At 36.5% G+C, this 23,523-nt stretch overlaps 1 protein-coding gene and 1 long non-coding RNA gene across 6 annotated transcripts in view; one reads left to right on the forward strand and one right to left on the reverse strand.

Moving 5' to 3' along the window:
* LOC116232001 (uncharacterized) overlaps positions 1 to 23,523 on the forward strand; it is an 80,324-nt gene that overhangs the window by 34,931 nt on the left and 21,870 nt on the right. For both annotated transcript variants that reach the window (XR_016471266.1, XR_004167584.2), the window contains one exon: positions 14,187 to 14,289. This is a non-coding gene — a long non-coding RNA (uncharacterized LOC116232001). The remainder of the gene's footprint in view (positions 1 to 14,186; positions 14,290 to 23,523) is intronic.
* The window catches only part of GABRA1 (gamma-aminobutyric acid type A receptor subunit alpha1), a 39,672-nt gene continuing 27,718 nt past the window's right edge, over positions 11,570 to 23,523 (reverse strand). The window contains exons 7-10 of one of the 4 annotated variants that reach the window (XM_031598039.2): positions 23,349 to 23,492; positions 17,982 to 18,134; positions 15,159 to 15,361; positions 11,570 to 12,005 (exon numbers count right to left, since the gene is read on the reverse strand). In XM_031598039.2, the coding sequence (XP_031453899.2) occupies positions 11,697 to 12,005; positions 15,159 to 15,361; positions 17,982 to 18,134; positions 23,349 to 23,492 (809 nt within the window). In that variant the 3' untranslated portion in view covers positions 11,570 to 11,696. The remainder of the gene's footprint in view (positions 12,006 to 15,158; positions 15,362 to 17,981; positions 18,135 to 23,348; positions 23,493 to 23,523) is intronic. The other 3 variants (XM_090150654.1, XM_090150653.1, XM_090150652.1) reach the window with 3 other exon arrangements.

The following is a 23,523-nucleotide window of genomic DNA, read 5'->3' on the forward strand; positions in this document are numbered from 1 at the left end:
AAGCTAAGGCAGAGGGAAGTACCACAAAAGCAAGTGTAGAGTCTTGCATCTGGGGAGGAATAATCGCATGCACTGGTACAGGTTGGGGGATGACCTGCTGGAGAGGAGCTCTGCGGAGAGGGACCTGGGTGTCCTGGTGGACGACAGCTTGGCCATGAGCCAGCAGTGTGCCCTTGTGGCCAAAAAGGCCAATGGCATTCTGGGGTGCATTAAAAAGAACGTGGCCAGCAGGTCGAGGGAGGTGATCCTCCCCCTCTACTCTGCCCTGGTAAGGCCTCATCTGGAGTACTGTGTCCAGTTCTGGGCTCCCCAGTACAAAAAAGACAGGGATCTCTTGGAAAGAGTCCAGCGGAGGGCCACAAAGATGGTGAAGGTCCTGGAGCGTCTCTGCTATGAGGAAAGGCTGAGTGAGCTGGGTCTGCTTAGCCTTGAGAAGAGAAGGCTGAGAGGAGACCTGATCCAGGTCTATAAATATCTAAGGTGTGGGGGGCAGAGTGGCGAGGCCAGACTGTTTTCAGCAGTGTGCGGAGACAGGACAAGGGGAAATGGCCGAAAACTGGAGCATAGGAAGTTCCGCACCAATGTGCGCAAGAACTTCTTTACGGTGAGGTGACGGAGCACTGGAACAGGCTGCCCAGGGAGAGGTGGTGGAGTCTCCTTCTCTGGAGATATTCAAGACCCGCCTGGATGCCTACTTGTGCGACCTGGTGTAGGGAACCTGCTTTGGCAGGGGGTTGGACTCAATGATCTCTGGAGGTCCCTTCCAACCCCTACAATTCTGTGATTCTGATGTTAAGGAAGAAGTTCATGTACGTGTATGTTTTCATGTGTGTTTTTCCCATATGAGGAACGGCTGAGAAGCGTTGGGCTCCATCAGTCCGAAGAAGAAAAGGCTGGGAGGGGATCTCAACTGTTTATAAATTTCTAATGTGTGGTAGTCTAGTCAATAGGGGTGCACTCTTTTTGGTGGCATGCAGCATTAGAACAAGGGACAACGGGCAGAAACTAGAACACAAGAAGTTCCATTCTAACTCAAGGAAGAAATTCTTTACTGTCAGAGTGATGGAGCATTGGAACAGACTGCCCAGTCTGCTTGTGGCATCTCCTTCTTTGGAGATTTTCAAGACATACTCCTATGCAATTGACAGTTTGCTTTCCAATAGTAGGTTTCCAACTCAAGGTCCCTGCCAACCCCTATAATTTTGTGAATCTGTGAAAAATATATATAAAAGCTGTGTGTTAATATATATATATAAACTACTAACAGCATTCTAATAAATTGTTTGGAGGATTAGCACTCTAGCAGTTTCATTAAAATCAAGAGAATCTCCTCATTATCCTTCAATTTGAGCTCTAAATATATATATTTAGTACAGAGTTATTTTTACCAAGGGACATTCTGCCCTTGGCAAAGTCCTAGGGAGGATGCAAATTTGTCTAAGGGTCAGCATGTTTTATAGTTTCTGTCATGTTAGCCATATAAATATTTTAGTATATTTTATACAAATACACTCTCTCCCATTTTTCCCCTTGAGCAAATAGTAATTAGGAGCAATGAACAAAAAAAAAGCAGTATATCTTATTCTTTGTGGTTTGCCATAAGACTTTATTTCATGTTTATTGAAAAATAGCCCCATGGTATTCTCTCCAAAGATTCCAGTGCCAAGACGCATCTAGTTGTATTTAGTAATCTTCTGCATCAGTAGTTTTGCCTCTTGGGCTCCAAGATTGATTTTCCTCATCTTGGGGTATCTTTACAGCTTTCTCTCTTGACCCGTTGCATGGAAGTGGCCAGTATCAGTGTGAGTAGTAGCAGAAATGTGAGTGCAGTTAGTGATTTTTGGGACTTTGAGGTTGTCAGCTTAATGAGTAAAGAGAGCAGAGGCAGTTCTGTAATATATTACTACTGGGAACTAGTCACCAAAGAGGCGGTCCAAACTTTTAGGAAACTTTCTTGTTTATGGAGAAATCCCCTGCAAGAGAGAGAATAGATCTACCCTCTAAGTACACAACTCAAAGGAGTTTTGAACATATTTTAGACTTCTGTTATAGATTTCATAAACTGTGTGAGAACCATCTGCCTCAAAACCTTGGATTTCTATTCAGATACATTCTAGGATGATAAAAATCTCCGTAAAATGTAAGCCAGTGCTGCTGCTTACGCCAGTGCTGTTACTGTGGTGAAATTTCAGTCTTTTCCTACTTTTTGTAATAACCTGTTCCTTATGTCTCTGTACAGTAATCACTGCTGGGAAGTACTGATCATTCATTGCACATTCCAGACACTGCTAAAACTAATAATGATGATATCTAGGTGATATGCACCTTTTTTTTCTCAGTCAAACCTAAGATTCCTGAAAGTCTCAGAAAGCAGTGAGTGGGTCTCTGCCTGATACCTTCAAACCTAGTGAACAGCAAGGTCGTTCTTCCTTTCTTTCGGTTGCTTGAAGAGGGAAATGCAAATTCTAAGTACTTGTAAGCAGATCAGCATCATCATCAAGTTAATATCATGTATATCATGTTCAGTTATATGGGACAGTGGTTTCTGTGAGGACGGTTGTTCCTCTTCTCATAGAATCGTTAAGGTTGGAAAAGACTACTGAAATCATCCAGTCCAACCTTCAGCCCACCACCACCATGCCTGTTACTGCCACATCTCTACATTTCTTGAACACCTCCAGGAACAGTGACTCTACCCACTCCCAGGGCAGTCTGTGCCTATGTATTACCACTCTTTCTGAGAAGAAATTTTTCCCTAATATCTAACTTCTGGGACCTCCTGCATCCCTTTCAGCCTTATTTTTTTCATGTTGTCTTTGTGACTGGACCACAGAGTCAACCCCATGCAATGTCAGATTTTTCCCCAGAAACACGGCTGGTGGGATGCTGTGACACGCTGGGCTGCTCCTGCAGGGACAACAGCCTGGTGAGCAGTAGGGCAAGCTGGGCAGCAGGTAGTGTGCATCATGTCACCCTCGTCACCCAGGCCCTGCTCTGAGCAGCCGTCTAATAAATGTGCCATCTCTTCCTCCCATGTTACACAATGCGCGTGTCCATGTGCACCAACCTCCCCTGCCCAAATTAAGTTGCTCCGCTTCTAAATAGAGCCTTCTTGGCTTCAATTCGTGCTGGTGTTGAATAGGCCAAGTTTCTTCTCATCATTTTTTTTTCCATGTGAATGTTGAGAATGGTGTGTCCTTTCCTCTGACTGTGCAGAAGGCTGGCAACCTTTGTATCGTGCCTCAAGTAAGGGAGCTGAAATCTTGGGCAAGTACTTCCTTGTTACAATACGAAAACTAATAATAGCAGATTCAACTGTATTTTTGATCTGAGGCTGGGGATGAGACATTCTGCAACTCATTTTCTGCTGCGTTGGTTTTCTGTTCAAGCTGCTGACCTTGAAGCAAGCTTTCTTTACTTCATTGATGCACACCATCCAGTCACAGTTATGAAGTGAAGAGAAATGGATGTATATTTGGCATTTGCACTGACCGTTCTTTCATCTCATCAGTCTTTTTATCTTTTAAACATACATTCCAAGCTATTAAATGTTAGATATAATAAAACAAAATAATGGCTAATAACCCATCTAGCTTGCCTGCAATACAAAGGCATAATAGCTTGTCTGACATTTTTTAGAGCCAATATTTACCTTTATCACTGGCAAGTGCCTCCTGAGACTCATTATTCATGTAATTCCCATTAAGAGGCAGTAGTAAAACAGCCTATTGTCTTACAACTCTTGTTGTTAAGTACACTATGTTTAGTAATAAATATGCCTGATTGTGCCACACCAGATTATTATTATTTTTTTTATATCTCTATGTTTATAAGTGAATCATATTCATTTATAGACTTCTTTCCATTTACTTCTTAGACTAGCCAGATAAAAGTGCCTTTCTTCAGGTGTGCTTCAAGAAGTATATACTTTTTGAAGTATATACCATATACTTATTTATACCCTTTGAACCAAAGGCTATAACAAAAGTAGTCTTACCTTTTTTAAGTTTTACTTTGCAATGAACCAGAGATTATATTTAGGAAAAAAAAAAAAAAAAGTATTGAAATATAAATAACATCAGTTCTAGAACAATGTGAAAGGTGAACTTCACAAATCTGAGTTACCTGTTGTATAACCTGATCTGTTATATATGCTTTCACTCTTAAGGCCTGAGGTAATTAACTTGTGTCTCTGATTTTTCTCCTGTGTGTCAGTTCCGTGACAATCCTCAATATAAATATCATGTTCTAAAAAAGCTCCAATAGTGGCATGAATAAAGTGAGGGAGTTTTCCTCTTTCAATCACGTGAAACCTGTATTTGCGTGGCATGCAGGGTAAGAGTAATCTTTAGTCCTATGCCTTGGTGAAACACAGAAGAAAACTGTAAGCTGCACTTGCTGCAGAGCCTAATACTTTATTTTCTCTTATGTTTTCTTTAGTAGCATTGGAATACTTAAAATTTGTTGGTTCTATGGCTAAAAATGCCTGGTAAGGTTTTCAAACGCACCTGATGCTGGCTTTATTCTGCTCTTATCCATTTGAAAGGTTTTTTTGTTGTATTTCAGTAATGCATTTGTTAGGAGATCAGTGTCTAGGAGACTTTGTGGGGAGGGAAAAAAGCTGTTGATCATCACTATTAAAGGTATGATAAATATCTGAAACCAAATTTGTGGATTACCAGATCTTTTTATTATTCATAATGATCTTTCTTTTCTTTCTCGTTTTGTTTGTTTTATTCACTTGCTCAATTTTTAAACCTCTTTACTTGAGAGCTGTAAGGAAAGCATCCTTCCATTCATAAACTAATAGATTGGAAGTGGACGTTTCCAGCCCCGCCTATGTTAGAAAAGAAACTTAGAGCAATTTACAAATGAGCATCACTATTAAGATTCACTAACTCAATGACCAGAGAAGGATTCCTCTGCATTATTAAGAGCTAGTAAAATCCTGGCTGAAACACAAAGCCTATTGTGGAACTGCCAGAAATACTCTCCTTTTCTGGGGATCTGTAATCTGGCATTTACATATGGGTGTAAGAGAAGTACACTCCGATGTTGAGAATTCTGGCTGTGCAGTTACCTAAATATTGTATTGGTGTATATAAATCCCTTTCATAATACACAGTGCATTAAACTGTTGAAATGAGATGTGTTCTCATTTGTTTTCTGTGTCTTCCTACATGAGAGACTCAGGGGAGAGGATGATCACAAACAAGCTGGTAAAGGCCCTCATGACCCAAGGACCAATTTTGCTTGGTCTAAATTAGCCCAGTTCCTTGCAAATGAAGCAAACTAGAGAGGAGATGATGAAAATGTACAGAAATCAGCAGACTGGTTTACAGTAGGTATTGTCTTCAAAATAGCTGTCTGTAGCTTTTTTTTTTTTTTTTTCCCCAAAGCTTGCTTTGCTGTCTGGTATAAATGAAGAAACAAAATCTTATAGAGTCCTGAGAGTTTTACATTAATCTGCATGTTATTTTGTTGTATCTGTGAGGCTTAGTTGAGCTTTAGTTGTAGTTCAGACTTATTTCACATTGCTGTCTTAGAACTGTTTGATTTAAGATACCCATGCTGCTATTTCCTGAGCTGTGCACTGTTACCTTTGGGAACCAAACCTCAAGCATCTCTGTGCTTGCCTTAGCCCCTCATTCAGACAGGGATGAAAGGAAGCAGAAGTTGAATTTCATGAGTGGTTGGGGGTTTTTTTTTGTGTTTGGCTGTTATTTTCCTTTCTCTTTTAAGAAGACAACATGAAAGCAGGAAAAAACAAACCAAACAACAACAAAAAAGCAGCAGCCTGTTGAAAAGGCCCACTGAAACTACTGAAATTGTACTATTTTCATATGAAGAATAGAAAGCTGCTTATTTGATTACACTTTGTTCAAAGGTGTTATTGTTCTTTCTTAAATTCATGGCCCTCCAGCAGGTCCTAACAATTGGCAGATATTTATTTATATCATGATCTCTGATAGCTTATTCTCTTATTCAGAAGGTGCATTGATTTCAGTCAAGATTCATTTTAAATGAACTTTTCTGTTTTTGTAATCTAGTTTAATTCAAGAGGAAAATAAGGATATATTTGTGTTGTAGCTTCACTGAGTTTTCTTTTTGGTTGACCATAAATATATATATATATATATTTTTTTTTTTTTAATTGGAATTTTTCATATTCCTGGGGAACAGTTATTATATTAATGAGTATTACTGTAATGGAGAGCAATCTTAGAAGCCTATAAATCGCTTATTTAAAAGTGATGTTCTACTGCTGCTGAAGCAATGGAATAGGAGCTTTGTGCATTTTGCTCTTAGTAGCTGTTGTTGTTTGTGTTTAAGTTGCATGGATCCTCTAGCAGGTAAGTTTTTCGTTTTCCTCTGTGAGGCACTCTAGTCATCTCAGTGGATGATGAATACTTTTAAAATGGTCACATACCAAAGGTGGTACATTCTGAGCGGCCATTAGCAAACTCTTTCCAGACAAATTCATTACCTTAGTCCTTGTTCAGGTCTTGGGCTTGTGTAATTCGAGGTTAAGCTATACTTTGTATATGAAAGCACTTGGAAAGGTATTCATCAGATCTCTTTGTAGTCAAATGCCCTTGTTTTCACCAGAGTTGACCAAATGTGTCCTTTTTCCCTTGACAGCACACTGAAAAAAATCATTCCTATTTGCTAGTTGGTCTGCAGGTTTTTGAGAGAAAATGTCTCTAGTCTTTGGGTGAAATTCATGTAACAGACAGCTGTACTGCAAGCGTAGAATCTGCTTGCTGCATCTTCAGATGCCCTAGAGCTGTGTAATCAGATGACTTCATCAGCAGCCACGTTGTCATCCTGCCTGTTTGGATGCAGCTGTAGCAAGAGTGAGCAAGCCTATAGAAACTTGGCGTTGAGAGCTTTTGCCTCTCTTATTGTATTTGGTGTGATTTGTAATCAGATGTAACCTGACAGCAACAGCTTGACAAGCTGACAATACACTTCACTTGCAAAATTCATGTGCTAAGAATGCAAACACATTTTATTTAAGCTGTGTTGTTTTTATGCATAGGAGGAGCTTTTTGTTGTTTTTGTTCTGTTTGTTTTTCCCTGTGGATCTGCTAGAGCAAGTCTGAGGAGGTCTTGAGGTTTTTATATTTATAAGTGTGACTGCTATTTTTCAAGCCTCTAAGAAAAAGTCAGACTTTCCCCAGTCACACTAATTTATTTGGACATTCAGATACAAAGCACAGGCTGAAAGAAGTTCTCTTATTATTTGCTCCCTGAAGCATGCGTGCCCCATTTTCTGGCCATTAGGGTGTTTCATAAGCTCTTATTGTTTACCATATTGGTGGAAAATAGAAGGAGATTAAAAAAAAAAAGGGGGGGGGGGGAGGAGGGAGGTTTTTCAGATCTTCTGTCAGTCCAAAAGATCCCATCCAAAGGTCAAAGGTCAAAGATTTTCTTTGCCTTTGTTAAACTTTTGAATAAGTGCACACGCACCTAATACACCCATTTCTGCTACTAAGACTGCATGGAGTCTGACTGCGTTCAACACTTTGAATGCTTGGACTGCTGAACCAAAGGGTTACCTCTGTGCTGGAGGATGCTTCAGCTGTACGTTTTTACACCAACTGAAGCACTTATTCGCTCAGCCCGTCTTACTCAGCATGATGCAACATCATGCTGTTAAATGTAGTTGTCTGAATTACCACTTGTGATTCTGATACTGTGATCAGCCCCAGGAAGATCAAGGCAGCAGAATGCTTTTTAAAGAAGTCTTTCTACAGCATATGGTTAGATAATACTGGCCTCCACATACAGGGATCCTCTATCATCTTCATTTCCCCAAGAGCTGACTTCTAACAGAGCATTTTGTATTCTACCAATAGTTACAGAAAGTGTGAGGCACCAGCAGTTTTCAGATCAAACTGTTCTTGTTCCCCTACATTCTTGCGGTACCATCAAGTGATGATCCCAGAAGAACTGGAGGATTTTCTCCTCCTGATGTAGTATCACAGAGCACCTCCATTTTAGGATGCATGCTGACTGAACCTCCCCTCTGATAGGGCTGTTCTTCACTCTGTGTAGCTGAAAGGTGCTACGTGCTCTTCACTCAGTCAATTCCTGTTGCATCTAGTCATTTTCACTCATTTTACGTTAGTAAAATTCTGCCCAAGAACATTAGAGCAGTGCCAAAGGAGATGTGAGAGTTCTCATATATACTCCATATCTAGCATACGAACATAGGAGGTGGGTGTTCAGTGTCTCTTGCCATTTCCCTGCTTCTCCAGAAAATCCTGTGTGGGTTTCCATAGGGATTCAAACTCTGTGTAGTTATCTGTAGGAGGCAAGAAACAAGTATTTGGACTGCACTGTTCTCCTTCAAATTACAGGAAAGCAGAATAAGGTAACAGAATTTGTGCCCGTGTTAATACAAGCTTTCTTTCCACTGTGGTGATTTTTTTTCTGTGGAACTCAGCTACTTAAGGTCACTCTAAATATTACTGTGTACACACATGAACTTATGAGAGCCTTTCCTGCATTGGATCCTTCAGAACTACATCTGCCACTGGTTGTTTCTCTACCTAAAAGCATGAGCCTTGCTGCCAGGAACTTTCCCAAGAAAATCGGAGCACTGAATACACTGGAATGGCTTTCCCTCTGTTTGTGTTCTGTATAGAAAAGAAAGAATGCTTGAATTAATATTTTCTAGCTATGCGTACATTTGTTTAAATGCTATCCCTGCAACTCATTAAATAAGTGAAATAGTGTTATTTTATACAATTTAAGGTCCCATCTTAACAGTCTTTCTTAGATCTGTATTTCTATGACATGTCTAATTTTAAAAAGAAAAAAAAAATCCCAGTTTTTACTCTTCCTCTCTGGTTTATCTGCCATTTTAGCTGTATTTCATTGTGTGTTTCATTCTCTTCCTATGCTATATCATTGTACTAAACCTCACCAGTTGTTAATCTGATTTGAGTTATTGTTTCACTGGATGCACATTATACAGACTGAGTAATATTTTTTTAATGTCAAATCAGATTTCAGAAACATTCCTGTTGTTGAAAACACTGAGCAGAAAACTGCATCCATTAAACTGCATTCTTTACCAAATGAAACAATACTTTTCAATGAATAGCAGTTCATAAAGTGATGTGTTGTAAAAGAAGAGTAACTAAAGAAAACCAAAGTAAAACATTCACTTTCATTATTTTTAGCTTTATTATTATAATAGAATTACAGTCTGACATAAAATAAAGAGCTTTTGCTAAACTCTGTAAAGCAATACATGCTTCTGCCATAAACAACCTCTATTAGATTTAGGTTTTATTGCCACATCACTGCACTGAGGTGCAATAAACATTCAATGTCATCTTTTTAAAATTATCCCGGGAGTAAACAAACTGTCCTCTATAAGAGTGTATCATTATTTTCAAGGAAGACTTACTATTATTACATGGTTTAGCAAAGCACTGTAAAAAAGCTACATAGAGAATACCTTGTCTTTGATAAACTCTGCAATCAAGTTTGTACAGTATCATACTATTGGCATAGACTAACAAACTAAGAGGTGATATAATGCAGTCATTGTATAGCAAAAAGCAGACTAGTTAAGTAATATTCACATCTAATGTGCAAAATGCAGACCAAAAGGTAGCTATGAATTACTAGAAGGATAAAATGCCCTAAATGAACACACTAGTTAAACGCCAAAAATAACAAGATAAACAAGTACACTGAAGTTAAAGAGCCATAGTTTATTTTTTTCTATACATATATCTACACATGATATCAGAAGATGAAAACATCCCCCTTTAATAAGCTCCAATCAGATAACTTATCAAGACAGGACTAGATGTTAGACAATGAAGCATTATTAAAAAAAAAAAAAAAACAGAAAAAACAACTAAATAAAACATCAACTACTTCCTTTTGTAGATAGAGAGCGTCAACTTTCTGACTTGCTGAGGTTTGTAAAACGTTGCCTGAAATATGACTGAAATTTAATTTTGATTAGCTGTTTCTCTAGAGACTTATGTAGCATTTCTTCAAAATTGACTCAGTACAGTGTGCTGTGGTTTTTTAATTGATCCTTGCCAACACTCACCGTTATTCCCGTCTCTGAAAAAGATTTATCTGAAATTTTACTTCTAATAATCAGCAATAGTGATACTGACTAGAATTGTTTTTAAGGGAGCACAATACCTGCAAAATGGACATCTTGTATTTAAAGCCCTTACATATTATTCCTACAAATATATTGCTACAGTAAAAATGAAATGTTATAAGTTTACTCAATAAAATCTATTTTCCTGTACATTCTTTTCTGTATGACTTTTTTGTATTTAATGCTACATATATTACATCACTTATTGTAACAGTTGTGTATCAGCAAATATAGCAGTAATATACAGATGAACTTCTGTCTTAGCAAATATTTCACCATTTTTACCTACCAAATATAATCCCATACTTTAGTATTTATGCATGACCTGAGCAGACCAGTCATTAATCTAATAGTAAACATTGGATGACATTGTCAGATTGCAAGTTACTGTACACTTAACCACTTTACAAATGGAATTAATTCCAAGCACTTCCTACGTATTTTTTTTAGACTTTCCAATGCCAATGATTTTTTTTATCTAGGCTCTAAATATGTTTTATTGAGCGTTTAACAACATATTAAGAGCTAAGAGGTGACATCTAAACAATGTTTTAAGAACAAAACTTTAAAAAAGTTTTTAAAAAAAAGAAAAAGAAAATAAGAAAAATGTACAATCTCATGCTGCATATTTACATATATTATTTAAATACTATATTTTGTCTTTCTGCTATCCATAAATTTCATTCTAAAGCTTTTTTTAATGTATCAATTTATAAAAGAATACATTCAACATATCTAGAGCTTGCAAAATTTGTTTTGTTTTGGTTTTTTTTAAACTCTCTAGAACAGTGATGAGTAAAAGCTATCTGTAAAAGCATCTGGGATTTGTTTGGATTACACAGGAGATATAGGGACTTGGGATCTGCACTTGATTGTGCAACTGGTTTGAAATCTAGTCTAGTAACAACTTAATGCTTAGAACAAGACTGCAGTAAGAGAGCAGATTAAAGCATTTTTTACCATTAGATCTTATGTGCTATACAGTGATGAACTGTATTTACAGTGAGTTTTTTTTTTTTTCTTTAACAATCATTTAATATTTTAAGTTAGGTCATTTGGAATATAGAAGGGAAAAAGGAATAGGAAAATAACCTATCTTATCATATTCAGCAAACGGAAAGCTTTAAATCCTTGAAAAGATTATAAACAGTGGTTGAAAAAGTGGTGCAGTATAGTATGTGCAACATGGACATCATTAAGAATATTTTCCTGCTCCTCACAATCCATTGAATAAAAATATCTTTTTCACGTACATATACAATATATCTTGGGGACATTCAGTATTAAGCTATCTACAAATGCTTGCCTTTTTTTTTTTTTTTTTTTGTTTTCCCATTACTAGAACTTTCCCTTTTTAAGAATCAGTTTTCCAAAGTTATATAGCTTATATTGTTCTCTCCCTTGTATATAGGGTTCTTAAATATACAGATATATTTTACTTCTGGTTAAATGAAGAAACCTTGATGATATTCCAAATGGGAATTACTGTATGTGAAAACTGGAAGCAATTCCCAGAGCAAAAGACAAAACAGAGCTAGATGAGTAAATGAGGTTATTGATGTGGAGTTGGGGCTTTTAACTGAGGCTCCCGGTTTAAATAGGTAGCCCAATAGACTAAATTAAAGATTCCAAACAGCAATGGGAAAGCTATTCTTGATAGTCGATCGATTTTGCTGACGCTGTTAAAAGTTTTCTTGGGTTCTGCAGGCTTTGTTTCTGGCTTAACTTCTTTGGGCTCTATCGTTGCACTTTTAGCAATGGTTGCCAGCCCAGGGTCCCTTGCAATATTAGGGGTGTAGCTTGTAGCTGCAGCTGTGTACGTGTTATTTTTCTTAATGAGAGGATCCTTCACCTTCTTTGGCTAAAGAAAGAAGAAAATATTTTATTCTTATTGGCTTCTCAATAGGTAACATATTAAAAAAGCACAATGAAATTTTGCTATAAGTTAACTTTATCCCACAACTTGTGATAACCTGTAAGTAAGACGGTAATGTTGGGGTACACGACTCATGCAAAATACTTAGATGAAGACAGAGACAGAATCACTCATGTGGATTATTTGTATTACTTAAACTGAAGTATATGATGGATAGTGAAGACTTACCCTGATAGCTAGGCTCACTGTTAGACAAAATTACCTTTAATGGTAATGAGGAGTGATGAACCATTCATAATTCAATGCTCCCTTAATCAACTCTGCCACTTGACCAGCATAAGAACCTTAAAAGATACTGAATTTCTTAATGTAATTTTCCAATATTAAGACAAACAGTGTTTTTATGATTCATTCTAACACAGTTCTTACGTAAAAAAAATATACAATAAAAATATCATGTAACCATGACACAAAAGAGTGGATTATTTGGAAACACACCAAACCAATCATTTTTATACTAAGGATTCACACCAGAAGCATCTGAATTAAGAGAGAGAAATTTTCAGTTCCTACTTGAATGTTGCAATTGGATCATAATGGCTGAAATGACATTCTGAAGAGAGGGTCTTAAGTAGCCACATGATTTTTGTAGCCATTCATGTTGTAAAGCAAGACTATACTGAAAGTTTTTCAGCGGGAGGTGTAAAGAAAAAGGCTATTTATCAGGAAACAAAAAGAGATGATAATGCCAAGAGCATGGAAAATCATTAGGATTCCATCATAGTGTTTGCTGAAGGGGGAAGAAAAGGGAACGTTGACCATGTTGTCCTCTAGAAGGAAAAAAATGATAATATATATGGAAAGACAAAAAATATAGGAGTGGTTTTATTGCATCATTTTGCAGAATAATAAATAGAACTATTTGTTATCAAGATGCAGCTGTCCCAGAGAAGAAGTACTTTTTAAGATAGATAGTCACAGTGCTATTTGTCACAGATTGACTATAGTTTAATAGCTAAATAGTTTAATAGACAAGGCACTGGGGGGGGGCAGGGGAGCTCTAGTTTATAAATAAAAAATTAAGGAGGTGAACAGAAAGGTTTCTGAAGGACACCTGAGAACGTGCAGGAAACCTGCAAAAGCATGAGGGCATGTGGGAAGAAGCGTGTTGAAGCATGACACAGAGCCCCATTCAGGAAGGAAACGTGTATTGATGAAATGTTAAATTTGTTTCTTCATAAGAAAGGGGAGTCAGATAGTGCCTGTGGTGCAGATGCTCTTTGTTTTAAGACAATAATATTCACTGTATCTTGAGGCTCAGGAAAAGCTTCAAAACATCTTAGAATATCTCTGCTGAGTAAGATGAACAAACAGCTGAAAAAAAAAAATATTCAGAAAGTCAGAAGGCTTTCTGGTTGCCTGTCCTTTCTCTCCTCCTGAGCGGGAGCACTGCTGACATGCTTGGTATGAAGCCTGTACTGTTTCCCCATCGGCAAGATGCACTAATGAGCAGCTCTAAATCCAGCAGGTCAAAGAACCAGATTGCAGAAGTGTCAGGGGACATTCAGCCTACAGATACAAATTTCATGAGGAATCTGATCCACAGGAATGCCTGACACCAATCAGGGGCCTGACACTTTATGTCAAATTTGAATTAATGAAAACATAACAGCTAACAGGAGCCCTAAACTTTATTAATCTGTGATGCTTTGTTCACTGTTAGCCTGCTTTGCTTGCTTTTCTTTAATGTCTGCAGATAATACGCTTTCCTGGATAGTGGCATACCTTTGTTGCCTTATAACACAGGCAAGAATGAAGACCCTTACCTGCCAGTGAATTTAAAATCGTACATCCTCCAATGTTGCAGTATTTGAATATTGTGCTTTTACTGTTCTGGTTTGTCTTTGTTTTCCTTCTTTCTTTCTTTCTTTCTTTCTTTCTTTCTTTCTTTCTTTCTTTCTTTCTTTCTTTCTTTCTTACTTTCTTACTTTCTTACTTTCTTTCTTTCTTTCTTTCTTTCTTTCTTTCTTTCTTTCTTTTAATGAAAATTTAATTTTCTTTGAAATAAATGGCTGGTTATAGTTACTTAGTAGGTAGACAGCATTAAAATAGGAATAATTAATATCTAATATTTTCTATTAAAGTAACTCATTCTTTAAAAAATAGGTATAATGTGGATACGAGCACAGAAAAACAGAAAAGAATGACTTTCAATGGAGGTATTGTCAGTAACTGAAAATATTGGCCAGCAGTGGCACCACTCAAACCTGTAAGTTAATTGCTTCATTTTGTTCCATGATTCTTTTATGTTGGTTGTCACTGTGTATGTTCAGAGTTTATTTCTATTTTATCACTGAATGACTTACACAACGAAAATAGAAAAAACAGTACAACAAAGAGTATTTCTATATCCTATCCGTACGTTCCTGAATTAAACACATATATTCGCATACCAATGAGTAACATCTGCTCCTCCAAATATTTATTCTGCTGATTCTCTAATCTGTGAACGTTCATAAGCAATTAGGCACTAAGCAATTAGGCAAGTTAAAAGTCTCTTTCAAGATCTCTTAAAAAATAACCAAAATGAGCTTCCTCACAGAAGGAGCTCACATGATATTTCATAGGAAATAGGAAACTTTCATTCCCTGTACATCCGCAACAATTTATTGATGCATATGTGATTTACAGACAGTCTGATTCCTACAAGGAGACAACTTGATGTCCTCCTTTGCTTGAGGGAGGTGTGGATCACGGTTACTGACTCCCGAAACAACCCAATTTCATATATAGGCTAAGAATTAAAAATAACAATATTTCTATTTTTAAAAAACAGGGAAATGATAGTAGGCAAAGGTGAGAAAAAGTCCTGCATTGATTGATTTCATCATTATCACTTGGCAATCCTCTTTAAGTTGAGGAGCAATGTACTCTGGAAGCTCAAATACAGCAGCCACAAGATTTTCCTTTACATATATACTGTGGCATGGAGACTTTATCTGCTCCAGCACTACAGAATGAACTGCCTTCCCTCAAAAAACAAACAATCAAACAAAAAAAAAAACACCTATTAAAATATATATGGAGATAGTGTGTGACATAATGTGAACTGTTGGAGTAGATATTAAGCGGCGTTACCTTTTCAGGAACAACACTTTTGCCATCCCATGCGTAACCTCTCTTTGTGAAGTAATTCACTGTTGCAAATTCGATGAGTGCAGAAAACACAAAGGCATAGCACACGGCTATAAACCAATCCATGGCAGTGGCATAAGCCACCTTAGGGAGTGAATTCCTCGCACTGATACTCAGCGTGGTCATTGTTAGGACAGTTGTCACTCCTGCAAAGCAAAACAGATTTTGTCTTCGTATGAGCAGTTTTATTTTGCACTTCAATTCTCAACTACTGTAATAGATAAAAAACCTTCATCTGCACCCATCATTCTCATGGACCTCTCCACTTAAATTCAGTTGCTATCTGAGGATATCAAGTTTCAAGCTCTGTAGATGTTGTGAGATCTTTGAAACATCTGTTTTATACTTTTCTTTCACGTTGTTTTAGTACAATAGTAATTTTTAAATGGGGATGTAAATAATTTTTTAAGTTTTGGACTAGATAATACTTAAACCTTCGTGGAGCATAAGGAATCGTCATTGCTCTTCCTTATCCAAACTGTGTAAATTGCCCTAAAAATATATCGACTCACACATGTATTTCCTGTGGTAGTTTTAATATATTTAAACATAAAACTTAAAAGCTTATTGGTTTTGTGTTACTTAGCCTGGTTATTGTTATTGCTAAAATTGTTTATGAAGTATATGTTCCTTCACAGATAAACTCACTAAGCTTTATGTAGCATTACATTTATTTAAATTCATATTATTGCAGATGTTCCCTGATGCCCCAAAAATAGCAGAGAATTTATTTCAGAACAATAATAATGTTATCTGCATCTGTGATGTCAGAGCTCCATAGCTGATGATACTTCTGCTCCCCATGGAGCTTTCACTGGCGGTGGTAGGGCTGTACCGAACTCACCTTGCAAAATCTGCAAGCATAAGCTGGACATTTACATCAAATCATACGTCCACAAGTTACCTTGACAACTGCAGTATCTTGTATTGAATGTTTTGCAAGTTCATCTTTGCTGCACTGAGCGTTAGTGAAAATGTGCAGTGGTCTAAAATAGGCCAAATAATGAACACTATATTTACATACTAGTGTAAAGAGCTTGAAATTTTAGTGCCTAGTGAAGAAGCAATTTCGCATCCCTGAGAGAAAACCTAATCTCATATTTGACTCATTATTAGCAAGCTTGTATTTCTCTTGTGCAAAGCAGGATTTATAATTTATATTTTCTGTGATAGTAAGTGGGCTAAAAGATGTAAGATGTGCTTTTGTATACATTTGTTCATGCGAGATATCCTGAGATGTTTTTTTACTGCGATTAGGAAGTGGAAAAATCACCTATCTTGATACCTAATGATGGAGTAAATACAACACTGTTTACTAAATAACTGTCTTCTAAAAGGAGAACTTGCAAAAATACATGGGTTCTTGAGCCTCTCAAGATAGCAGCTAGAGATCATGCAGTATTATGTATTATTCATTGTGAGACTAGGAAACGTTGTCCTCTATCTAGGGACAATGAAGTATGGCACTGCAAAATGCTGACCTGACATTTCTTTTTAAATGGCATGTGCAAGGAGAGATAAAATAGATACAACTTCAGTAGTTTTGAGTACACAGACTCGTAAAAGTCCCAGATCAATTCTCAGTGCAGTTGGTGATAAAACTTCTGAAGTAATTTTAGACATTAATCTAAATCACATTATGTAAATAAAATGTAATTATCTTGTGCTTTAAACCATTCTTCTGTAAATGCACATCCATATATCTACAAAACGTCTTTACTTGCTTCATGAGGTCTAAGGTTATGCAAGTTGTGAATTATTTCCAGAGTCTTTGGGAAGCGAAAGTACATCTATCTATGCAGTGTGCCTGAGAAAGGTCAATAAAAACAGCTTTTGATCAACAAGAGTTTCAATGTCTGCATGTTTCTCAACACCAGGCCTTGTAACTCTCTAAAGCTGTATCACTTGGTAAATTACCTCATGCAGAGCAGGAGGGCCCATGGCATCCTTCTGCCCTAAGGCAGGAAGTGAGTGTGACAGCCAGCTTGGCTTTGTGCTCCTCTGCATCCTCCTGCCAAATGTGCTCAGGTGTCCCATCCACACATCACAAAAAAGACTAAGTCACATCACAGAAGTATCAGGTTCTGTTTTCCTTAGTTAAAGATACGTTATTTCCATTTCTTTTTTTTCTTCTTTTTTTAAAAAAGTACTTGCCTTGGATTCTTATCGTCAGAGATTATGCTAGTTGTTTGTTTCTAATTTTAAAATAAGTGTTTGCCAGCAGTGGTTAAAGCACTAGGGACCAACTGTATAAACTTAAGAGTCCTTCAGATTCCCTTGTTACTAAGTTCATTGAGTTCATCTATTCACTGCTGTAAGCACAATAAATCATCACTGATTTCAAAAGGAGCCCTTTAGTAGCATCCTACTAAGGGGATTTTTAAGCTAAAAATGTTCAAAGAGGCTGAGGGTGTCAAGGATGTCAAGTGACCAATACCATTAATTAAAACTTTCTGACAGTCCCCGTCATGGATGTCACATGTCATCATCAAAAATGTTTCATTCATATACATACTGTTTTGGAAAAGTAGAACTGGAATAGATTGTTCAAGATATTTTCAGGTCCAATTTTACTCTGAATTTAAAAGGTTTGGAACTTGTATAGGTTTCTGTGCATCTTCACAATGAAACATTATCTCTTGAGGCTGTACATAGTGCAGTAGACATGATCTTCTTCAATATCACTCTGCGCATAACAGTTTTACCCTAAAAATTCTTACATTTACTTGGCATGTCATTGCCAAGGAGTTTATAAGTCTTTCTTACCAAATACAGTTCTTGCTGGAACAGATTCTCTGTTGAGCCAGAAGGACACCTGTGACAGTATCACTGTCATGATGCATGGCAGATAGGTTTGAATGACGAAGTAACCAATCTTTCTCTTCAAGTGAAAATGTGTAGTCATAACAACATATTCCCCTAAAAATAAATAAAAATGAAAAACAAACAAACAAACTTTTTTGTAAAGTTTTTTTAAAGTAAAGCTTTTATAAATACAAAAATCAGGAGAGTTTAAATGAAGTCATTTTTCATTATATGTACAACTCTGATTAAGAAAAAAAAAATCTCAAATTATATTGGGTCAGTTCCGAAGAAAACATTTAATAAAGCAAATTCTGAATTTCCACTAATAATAACAAAATTAGGCAGTTCTGGGAAACACTAATTAAATTTGCATCTTTTCATCTCCACTGAGTAGTGAATGAACGTCTGCATTAATTGGAGGCTGTTTAGGCCTCTTGTGAAAGATTTCATTCCATTAGAAGCTGGAAAACTGCTGTAATATGCACGTGGAAACATTATCCAAAGACCAAGTGATGACAGCAAGTCAGAAATGTTTCAAGCTTAGATTGTAATTTTTGATTTGGTTATGTTTCTACTATCAATGTATGGGTTTTATCTACTCTGAATATTAAGCATCCCTACCCTACTAAATTCAGTACCTTACTAAATTAATATTCTCTTGCCCGTAAATGGCCAATGCAAGAATAGTATAGAAAATTTTCATTACCGTTAGTATTTTAGGTGCTAGAAAAACATATGATTTGTGTATTCTGGTTACATACAAAAGGCATTGTTAGCATTTATATAACTCTATAATTCTTTCTTTCCAGGCAGTAGCAAATAATGCCTTATTTTCGAACTATTATTTACAACATCATTGAAAACATATTTTGAAGAACAGTATATTCTCAAAAGATTGGAAAACCTATAGCTATGACATTTTGTTCAGTGTAGATTGATTCTCTATACAATGGATGTTATCTTAGGAATGAAACAGGTGGAAATGTAACTGGATGAAAACCTCTGTCTAGATTAGAGATGACGTGAAATCACCATTATTCTCTTTTAAAATACAGGCATCTGGAAAGAGACTGTTGCTCCTGAACAGTAATAGCTTAAATTGGATTGAAAAACTATGTCTAGACATTGACTGCTTATACACTGAGCATGTTAAATGCACTTTTCTTTAAAAGAAAGTCTAGAAGAACATTCATTTGAGCAATTGCTCAATGTATAACCCCAAGGAAATCTTATAGATAGGATGTGACAATACTCCTGATCTGTTCCAATATAAAATAGAAGTCAGTAGCAAATGGGCAAAAGAAAATCAATTAAAAATCAAAGGTAAAGCAAAGGCTATACAAGGAAAAAATTCTTTCAAAAAAATAGAACTTCCAGAGCAACATGATGGTTGCTGATGTGATTTTTACCCACTGTTCTTTAATTTTCACCAAAACAACCCACAACAGTGATCTTTGGTAATCTTAGGAAGAATACCAATACTAGCCAGAAAAAAACAGTAATTTAATTTTATCTGCTATAGCTATTTTAATGCAGTCTCATATAGAATGCTTACAGTGGTATGCCAGAATTAATTCAGCAACCATAGAAGGCAAGCTAAGAATGCAGAGTGAACACATTGCTCTGCTCTGAAACTTTATTTAGCTGCTTAAATTATGAAAGTATTTTTAACCTCTAGAAATGAGAACGGGATTCAAAGCATGAAGGCAATTAAAAAGTCCAGGATTACTCCCATCAGTTCAGTGCTACAACAGGTCTGAGTTAAAAGGCAGATAATGCCACGAGAAGCGCATCAAGCAAAGCATGGGGCTAGAGTAATGCCTACAATTCAGTTAAAAATCAAAGACGTTTCTTTAGGTCCTCAAAATACAAATGGACTTGAATCGTTCATTAAAATATTGTAGATCTTTTAATGAGACTTATTTAAATAACTACAGGACATTTAATTTACAAATATTATACAATATGAAACTGTTAAAAGTGCCCACACAACTCCTGCATTTACATTAACCTAACGTTTTGAACCATGTCCACATTTCAGTCTTTCCAGTGCTCTGGAGGAGCTCAGTGTCTCTGCTCAGCACTTTTGCTGCAGTATTTAAGCAGCCCTTAATTCTACGATGTTTCACAATTAAGAGTCAATGTTCAGATATTGTAAATTAACCTGTGTCCTTATAATGAAATGACTGATATTCAGTAAAGTCAGATCAGACCTATTACTTTATGTTCTTTAAACTATTTTTAATAAACCCAGTTAATCAGGTGGGCACCTAAACTTAATGTGCATCACATTAATTTTAATGACATGCAGACATGAGTTTTGAAGAGGGAAATGAGTTTACTATAATAATACTTATCCTATCACTGTGGGTAGAAATGAGGCTTTCCTTGACATTAGTTTAAAGCAAAATATTTCTTTTCTTATGTTGTGTAACCCAAGAGAAAATAACTCCTCTTAAGAAGTATTCTCTCAGCAGGTTTTTTAGAACAATAGGAAAAGAATATACCATTTAGTGAGTACAAACCCTGCTGATTCTCTATGCAAAACAATGTTTTCAAGGTGGCAAAATAATTCTGTGTAAATTTCACAAGCCCTTTATGCATCTGTTAAAGCACTTACAAATAATACAGTTTTAAAGTCCATCTGAATAGGACTGATAGTTGAAGAGAGACAGAAACTGCACACGCAACTTAAAAATGACTGGCTCCCTGCTTAAGCAAAATGGCAGCAACAGTATTATTTTGCTTACTGAATGATATATTTAAGCTTGTAGAACTTGCACGTGTAAGGAAACAGAACAGATTCTTCCACTGGTGGCATGAGTGAATAACTAGACTGAAAAAAAAAAGTTTTTTTTTTTTTTTTTTTTTTTTTAAATAGTAGAAATTGCAGATCTCTTTTCATTAAAAATTCGGGATTTTGTTCTAGATCCAGGAGCAAGGATAGCAGATGGACCACTATCAAGGGGAAAACAAAACAAAACAAAATAGCACTTTCATCAAATCATTTATAGTTTCAATAATACCGACCTAAGGTTCTGCCCAAATTCTTGGAAAATATGTGTCTAGAATTCCAGACAACTATCAATATCTTAAAATTGCTGAAGTGTTTGAATTTTCCCTTAATGAACCATAGAATCAGCTGTGTGAGAGCATTGTTTTCTCGCCTAATAGAGGTGCTGAGAACTCTTAGTGAAGATTGGCTTTAGCTCCTTTTGTCTTTTTGTCACATGAGTCAACTTCCACAACTCTGGAAACAGGGAGGGATTTCACAGTTTTCATTACATACATGGTGTCTTAAAAGAGATGATGAGAAGATAAAGATGTGCTGGAGTATTGTGTTGAGATAGCTGCCCAGCTGTCTTAGTGGGGCAGAAAGTTGACCATTACTTCTGATCCCCACTATTTTGGTGAAAACAAATGTCAAGAAGTACTTTTAAGAACTGAGTTTTCAAACAAGTTTCTTCCACCACTTTTCTTAGTTGGTATTAACTAAAGAGTGTTGCAAATTTGGTACTAAAAGACTATTTATGGGCTTATTTTTAGCTTTTATCCATTGTATTCTTTATAAACCTGTTCTGCATCTAGACAATAGCATTTTATTTAGGCAAGTATTAATTATACTGCTTTTAGGATGGGAGTAGTAAAGAGTTCTGTCAGGCACAAAAATGAGACAGAATTCAATCCTGTGAAATATCATGGGCAAAAGAAATATAATTTAGTTTTTTCTTGAACATGTAACATGAGTTTTTACATTTTTTTGGTTTGCCTTCAGTTCTGTTTAAAGATTTATTATCTGTCTTCAGAATTTACATGGTGCTTCTCGCAGTACTGAACTATATCTGGTATGTCTGGTATATATACATTCCCAAGCTCATGAGTCTCTTCTAACGGTATTGCTGCCACGGTAATGCACCTGGTAGGCAGAGAATTGGTGGTGAATGCAAAAGGGCAGCCATGCAGGTGCCGAGGTCTGATCGAATAGCTTCAGAACAGAAAGAGCAAAGGGCTCAGGATCCGTACAGTCCCTCACAAATTAAGCTGCCTTTTCAGGAAAGGGAAGGTGGTGTGAATTACTGGCTCCGCAGACATCAACAGGAATGTTTCTGGCTGTGGCCTGGCCAAAAGTTCTCTCTCCTTTTATTTGCCTGATGGGCAAATCATTGCTCATAAATGGAAGTAACAAGTCTATGGAAGCAGTTCTGCAGTCCTTATTTCTACCATTCCACTTACTTTTAAAATTACCTGTACTGAACAGAAGCTTCCAAGCAGTAACTTGAAATTGGAGCACTGGAAATACATTATGCTTATTAGTATAAGATAAACTTTATATCTTAGGTAGACTTACAAATAAATACTGACCAGCTAAATAACAAGTACATCAGACATTAATTAGGGTTCACTTTACATTGATTCATTTTCTCTTAAATGTCTGTTTACTTTACAAATGACTCATTAGAAAGTTTGGTTTAGGCAGGTGTGTTTTTCTTGAGTTCTGGCAGAACTGCATGGGCACTCAAAGCCATAGTTACTTGTAATGGAGTTCTTCTCTCTGGTCCGTTGAACATTCAAGTCAGACAACACTTTGAGGTCTTGTTCATCCTCAGTGCTCAGCTTATGACTGTATTTAGATTTTTGTGCCCTTCCAAAGTAATTAAAGTAAAATCCTACGGATTATATTTTGAAACGGAAATTGCAAAGTCAAAAAAAAAAAAAAAAAAAGCCAGCTTCAAAGGTATAGATATATAATATGAAAACATGGGTTATTTTTTTCTACCACACTTCTAGTAGTTTTAGATTTAAAGCTGGTGTCAGAACTTAAGATACACAAATCCTATGTTTGGCTGTTCCAAATGTTTTTTCTTAATTCAGTGAATTTTCTTTCACCCTCTAAATACCTTCTTGAGAAAGTATGTGCTTACTTTCAGCATCTTATTTCACTGTCTCCAGAACATGGTTTTTGAGGACTCCTATTCTGATGCTCTTATATATAGTAAGCAGATAACATGATAAAGATATGAGGAAAGATTCTTTATAGCGTACATTGCTTTGTTTCTTTCTTTCTGATTAGATTTGCCACTATAGGAAGCTTTGCAACTGTTGAAATATTTTAACAACCAATTAAAGTAGGAAATAATCCTAGGATATGTCATCTTTTCAGAGTTGTGTTTCCCTAACCTATAAGCCATGTATTGCAATTTCTCTCTCTCACTATTTCACCTGTTGTTTTTTGAGTATTTCTTCTTCTGCTCTAAATTCTGCATTGATGTTAAAGATCTTCCATTACAGCAAACCCACAACCCTTCCCAGCAAACCTTTTTCACAAACCTGTGCTGGACTGAACGATTCCAGAGTCCACAGTTTGTCCAAGCAGATCATATTGGTTCAGTCGGGAGCCATCTTCAGCCACCACCACTGACCTTGCTGGTTCCCGTGTCCATTCATACACAACCTCTGCCCTGGTATAAGCATCTAATTTAAAACAAATACAGCACATTTCAGC

This window comes from Phasianus colchicus, chromosome 15 (assembly GCF_987193195.1).
Source record: "Phasianus colchicus chromosome 15, bPhaCol1.hap1.1, whole genome shotgun sequence".
Taxonomy (NCBI): Eukaryota; Metazoa; Chordata; class Aves; order Galliformes; family Phasianidae; genus Phasianus; species Phasianus colchicus.